Here is a 6,710-nt window from a genome sequence, read left to right on the forward strand (position 1 = left end):
AGCGTGGGATACTTGCAACTTGAGGTTCAAAGTGTGGTGATTAAAATTAGAACTTGTAAAAATTCAAGACAGCTGATTCATAAGACATTGAATTATCTTTGTAAGATAAACAGCTGCTTGTCTTCAGAATGAGTTTGTATCTAAAATGGGAATTGATTAAAGAAATGTCATAAAATAGAATTATTTTTAAAAGTAATGACCTGGTCATTTTTAACAGCAGCAATAAATGTATCTTTGCTGTTATTTAAATTTGCTTGTAGAATTTAAATTTCTCCAATGAGTTTCTCTGTATCTCTGATGCCAAGAGATGCTGAGTACTTACATTTTGATGCTTGTCAGGTCCATGTGTAGATGATACCTCTCCCGATGAGACCACGTGAAATGGTCAGGATGGATCCCAAAATAAGGCCAATGCTATTGAGGCTCACACTCCTCTGCAAAATAAACCTGCAGGTTTTGCACTCAAAGCAAACACAGCCACGCTGTCTGCGCTTTTCTCCACCACTCTGGTCCACACTAGTTTATGACTTGGCAATGTGCTGCTTTGGAATTCACACAGGCTGCTCACACTCATTTCATGAGCAGTATTTGTGAAAAGTCCAGAAAACTGCACAGGAAAACCAAACAAACCTGGTCTGAGATTCCTGGAGCTTCTCTCAGATTCTGTGGGATCTTTGCTGTTAAAAATTCAGGAATAATTTCTGCTGATAGAATTGTTTTATCCCATTTAAAAATGGCACTTTGTAGCTGAAATGCACAGCCAAAACCTTGGAGAATACAGGATTTTACAATACTGCTAGCAGTATCACCTCCGAAACAGATTTTGTAGCACCCTTCCTAGGATAGTCTATGAAGAAAGCTAATATGTATACATACATTTACAGTCATGTCTCTTCAATCAGGTCTAATTTAGGATGTTTCTTTATTATGTCTCTCTAGGTCAGCAACTGCAGATAATAATTTTTTAAAAATCGAAAAGTGACGACTTCTGGGCATCAGTTACAGCTTACAGAAAAGTAGCTGTCTACAGATCAACACTTGGGAATTGCTGGTGCAGTGACCAGGAACTGGGCAAAGAAATATGCTTAGAAACCAAGCTTACAATATTTTAAACATGATTTCCTTTCCAAAAAGTGCAACTCATTGTGTAGACAGCATTAACTAAAGAGTAAAAATAGCATCCTGGGGAAGTATCCCTATTAGCTCACATCTATACGCACATACAACTATTTCAAGTACAACTTATTATTTCAAAGATTAAAATAGCATACACGAGCTCTCGTTTAATATTTATTTTTCCAGAAAAGTTAGTAGCCTAATATATGACAAATTGAGAAGATCTTGAAGTTTAAAAATACGACTGTGGAGCTTGGCATCAGGAGCATTCGAGCAAGGGAAAAATTACATCAGCAGGTGTCACTGCAGGCTCCAAAACCAGTGCAAATTTCCAGGGAAGATTGCAATGAAAACCTTTTTCATGTTGGACATGCATTAGGTCTTGTTCTTCACATAGGCAGCGAGAATGAGGGGAAACGAATCTGCCGTGGTTTAGGATGTCAAACAGTGTTAACATTGTTCCATGCGCAGGACCTGCTTGCACTGGGCGTGTAAGCGCAACCACGCTGCGGTGGTGGCGTACCTGCTTCACGCCGGCGCAGACAAGGAGATCCTCACGAAGAAAGGAGAGCGGCCGGCCCAGCTCACGTCCAAGAGAGAGATCAGGAAGATGTTGGGAGGTAACCTCTTGGCTGTGCTATACGATCGTCAAGGAACGTAGCAAAAAGCTGTTTAAAGCCAATCTTGATTTTGCATGTGAAGATCCAGTGTTTGGGTTTTAGTAACAGTGGTAACTTGATTTCTCGACTAAGTTTCTACCAACTTTCTCTGGTAAGAAAGTTTAAGAAAAGAGGATTACCAACAAATTCCATATGTAGTTAGCCAGGAACCACTGACAGTTTAATAAAACCCTGTATTTTGAAAAATGCCATGATTAAATCGGTGGCAGATGGCTGCAGCTTCCTATTTTCAAAAGGGCAACTGGAGAAAATCTCTAAAATTTGTATGAAGCCCTGGTATGAGCAATGCCCAATTTTCCTGATGTCTACGGAGCTTAGACACTGTGTTGAATAAATCCAAAATTAGCAGCCCAGAGAGACAGCTCATTAAAGGACATCAGTAGAGCATTTTTGTTGTGTTCTGTAACTGTTGGAGCAGAGTAGGCTTTGCTGCTGGAGGTGATAAGTAATTTGAAATGTGGTCGATTAACAACCTCTTTCCTCCCCTTTGTATTCCCTTGTCTGTTTTTGTTTTCATTATTGTCTCCCAGCTGTTGAATTGGTAATGTTTCAGCTCTCCCAGTACTGCATGTTCTTTTCCCTTTATCCCCTGCCTTAACATCGAACAGCGTATTACCCGTTGTTTTTCATTGCCTTATGCATTATGAACACTATAGCATTATACCACCAGAGGCCATGTTGCAACATGCTGGCAACAGATTAAAACAAACCAAACCAAAAGCGTTGCAGTGTTCAGAAGGAAATAGCACCCCCAGAATTACCAGAATCAGATTCTCCCTTTGTGTTTTCTGTATTGCAGCACCTGAGGACGGTTCTGTTTACTGTAGAAAAAAGGCGTATCACTGAGAAGAGCCTGGCTCCTTCCTCCTGACACTCACCCTTTGCAAATTTATAAACATTAATGAGGTCTCCCCTCAGTCTCCTCTTCTCCAAGCTAAAGAGACCCAGCTCCCTCAGCCGCTCCTCAAAAGGGAGATGCTGCACTCCCTTGATCATCCTTGTGGCCCTGCGCTGGACTCTTTCAAGCAATTCCCTGTCCTTCTTGAACTGAGGGGCCCAGAACTGAACACAATATTCCAAATGCAGTCTCACCAGGGCAGAGCAGAGGGGAAGGAGAACCTCTCTGACCTACAACCACCCCCTTCTGATACACCCCAGGATGCCATTGGCCTTCTTGGCCACAAGGGAGGAAGGAGCCAGGCTCTTCTCAGTGACAGCCAATGACAGGACAAGGGGCAATGGGAGCAAGCTGGAGCATAGGAGGTTCAATCTGAACATAAGGAAAAACCTTTTCACTGTAAGGGTTACAGAGCCCTGGCCCAGGCTGCCCAGAGAGGTTGTGGAGTCTCCTTCTCTGCAGACATTCAAAACCCGCCTGGACGTGTTCCTGTGTGACCCAGTCTAGGTGATCCTGCTCTGGCAGGGGTTGGACTGGGTGATCTTTCGAGGTCCCTTCCAACTCCTAATATTCTGTGATTCTTGATTCATCGTTTATCCTGTGATGCTTGTAACACTCCACTCCCTCCCCTTAAAAAAAAAAAATAAAGGGGGGGGGGAATAAACCCACAGTGCAGTAGCAATACTTCTTTTTTTTCCTCAGATCAGTCTTGGAGAATGTTGTTTTGTTTGTTTTGCAGTGGAAGATGATGAACTCCCAGACTTAAAGAAAGATTCATATCTGCCAATCATCCCTAATTATCTGGCTAACCCACCTTTCCCGTATGTTTATAACACCATGAGTGACAGCATCCCAGATCCCTCTGTGAACGGCAGCATCTCACACTTGGAACCGCGAGATACCGACTCCTCCTCCCTACCTGATGTGGAGACTTACGCCCGTGTCCCATTCCAGCACGGGAATGCCGCTCCCAGGGTGGCTGACAATGGAGGGATGCTCCCGTCGCTGCCCAGGGGGTGCTCTGTACCACCCTGCTCAAAACCTGCCCTTCAGAGGGGTCCGCTGTACCAGGGGTCTGTGTCTTGGAGCAGAAACCCCCCTTTGCCAGCCGGATCCAATCAGGCCGTACCTCAGCAAGAGAACGGCTCCTGTACAGGGCCTGTGCCAGCGTTTCAGCCGGTTTTCTTCACAGGAGCTTTTCCTCTTAATATGCAAGGTAACAGTAAACGTCTCTTCTCGCTTTGTGTTACAACTTCTGTCATCTTGGGCAGTAACAATAGGCTAAACAGGGTCACGGGTGTTCACTTTAGAGATTTTTCAGGTTCCCACGCTTAGGCATTCAGGAAACATTGGAAGGGAATTAAAGAGGCAGATACCCTGTTTCTGCTGGAGCTGTTATTAAAATATTGATGAAAACATTTGCTGTTTGTCTCAAATGCTATAAAAGCATACAGACACCAGGGTAATCTAATTCTCTAAATAGCATACTCCAGGCTTCAAGTACAGAGTGTGAGTAAGCAGGCAGCAAGCTCAAGAGAGAACCAACCATGGCTCCATCTGCAGACCCGAGTCTTGAGGTGAACTATTACACGATCTGCCATTTCTGTGGGTAAAATTCCCTGCCCAAAGAGGGAAATCTGGAATTTCAGATCAGAATTTCATTCTTGGTATAAAAGGTGTCAGTCGCCATGAATTAGCAATGAGGAAGTTAACTGATGACCAAAAGAATCAACGAAACAACGAAGGCAATCTTGGATTGCTCAAGAAATTGATAGCCAGTATTATCTTCTGCTTTTAAGTTAGCTTAAATCCAGTAAGATGAATATTCACACAAAAGTTCATACATGCATCCACACATACTAGATTTGTAATGATTTTTTCATATAGGCTGATGAAAGTAAATCTAATTGAAAGCGTGGTCATACAAGTCCAGTTGTTTGCTTTATGAGGATTCTTGTTACAAATGATAGGAACAAGGTTAATAGAACACAAATATTTGGAAATGAGTTTATCTTTTTCAATTCTTTTATACATTTGCCTATTGATGTACGTTTTATTTCTAATAGAACTGGTGCTTAAAGTTAGAATTCAAAACCCTAATCTTAAAGAAAATGACTTCATTGAAATTGAACTGGACAGACAAGAACTGACCTATAAGGAACTGCTCCGAGTGAGCTGCCGTGAGCTGGGCGTCAACCCTGAGCATGTGCAGAAGATCAGAAAATTACCAAATACAATGTTAAGAAAGGTAAGGACTCTTATTTTTTGAAGTGCAGTAACCTATAAAAAGATTTTTAGGTTACCATTGAAAAGGAATAATTTGTTGGTCACCTGCATAGGCCCATGTTAGGAAAAAAACAAACCAAACCAAAAACCTCCCTTCGACTTCCAGCACTCAGCAGTTGTTTTGGATTTTTTTGGTAAAAAGGTTCTCAAATTTGATAATTTCCTTTCCTAAACATTTAGTGCTGACCCCAATTTATACCTGATTTCTCTACTACATTCTTAAATTCATTGTGACACCACACCACCGTGACCTGTCATCAGGATGTAAAAGGCCTGCAGCACTCAGCTGAGCTCTGCTCATTCAGCAAGGCCCGGATGGGGTAATTTCAAAACACAGAATTATTCTGCATGCAGGTCTCTGAATGTCACCGTCTTCTCACTTCAGTGACATTTACCTGTGCAGCACACAGAAAATGGACCTGCTGACCCATTCTACTGATCCACCACTGACCTTTCTTTCACTCTCAAATCCCTCTAGCGCATTGTTGGCGTCAGTCATGGAGCTAATCTGATTAGTACCAGATTAATAGACTTCGCTGTACTGCATCTTCACTGGCTATAAGATGAATTATTTGTTAGTCAAGAAGTGAAAAGAGTTTAAAAAAAAAGACATAAACAATCCTGTCACTTGCCAGCTTAGGTTGTTCTTGAAAGGACTGTTTTTATTTCCAGCTGTAATTACTTCAGGCGCTCTGGGTAGGGCTGCAGGACACCTATTGTTCTGGAGGTGACAGAAAACTAATTCTGCTTAATGCTGTGTAGCAGCAGAGTCGTGCTGCAGAGGGGATCAGAGCTCCAGCGTGGCTGTGGGAGGGTGTCTGCCCTTGCACCCCAGAGACCCTGCCTGAGCCAGCGCTACCATGTGCTGGTGGAAGCTCTGGAGGAAGCTGTACACAGGACCTGCTTGGGTGGAGGCAAAAATCAATTCATGAGCTTCTAAGAATTACCAAGGGGGGTGGAAATCGAGGAGCTGGGGGTGGCACACAGTAAATCTTCACAAGTGTAATTCCACTGATGACTTGCACTCCTCGTCAGTACTGCATTCCTTCTAAAAATAGACTTAAGTGAGCAGCTGAATAGCATCCCAGAATAAATACAGGATGCAAGAGGATGTCTGCTTTCCAGTTTACTGTAAAAGAAATTGCCCTATCTTGTGGATAAATACATACCTTGTGTTAGTATGAGCCTATTATTTTCACTTACCTCTGCAAAACTGAAGAGACAGTTTATCACCTAACAACTTATTGTATTTATTTAAAGGACAAAGATGTTGCAAGGCTACAGGATTTCCAAGAACTGGAGCTTGTTCTAACAGTAAGCGACAAAAACTTACTTTTCAGAGTCCCAACACTTTCTGAACGGAGTGGTTATAACAAGAAGGCATCAGAACTGACATATTAATTGTTTAAAGAAAACAAGAAAACATTTGTATCATTTAAAATCACATTTGAAATACAGTATCTATAAGGGCTAATGATATTTTGTTAATCCTGAAATAAACTAAAGTGGTTATGCACAGTTACAGCCTCTAGTTAATCCAAGAATAATGAGTCTGGTACGAAAGTAGCTTAATGCAAAGGAAGTATTGGTAGAACTGTCTGCTAATGCAACACTTCTCCTTACAGAAATCCTGAAATACTGTGGAGTTAGCAGCTCTCAGGGAAAGGCTTACCTTAAACTGTTCTAATAATTTGTTTGCTATAAAATAGCAGAGATACTCAAGCTAAAGA

The 6,710-nt window shown here is 42.0% G+C and overlaps 1 protein-coding gene across 1 annotated transcript; it reads left to right on the forward strand.

Moving 5' to 3' along the window:
* Positions 1-1,587: 1,587 nt before the first annotated feature.
* Positions 1,588-6,496, forward strand: LOC104543573 (ankyrin repeat domain-containing protein 40-like; the record flags this gene model as incomplete). Its single annotated transcript, XM_010188215.1, has 4 exons — positions 1,588-1,736; positions 3,434-3,910; positions 4,761-4,942; positions 6,241-6,496. Coding segments are annotated over 4 exons (949 nt in total), but the record flags the coding sequence as incomplete, so codon positions are not given.
* Positions 6,497-6,710: the final 214 nt, after the last annotated feature.

This window comes from Mesitornis unicolor, unplaced genomic scaffold, assembly GCF_000695765.1.
Source record: "Mesitornis unicolor isolate BGI_N332 unplaced genomic scaffold, ASM69576v1 scaffold7197, whole genome shotgun sequence".
NCBI lineage: Eukaryota > Metazoa > Chordata > Aves > Mesitornithiformes > Mesitornithidae > Mesitornis > Mesitornis unicolor.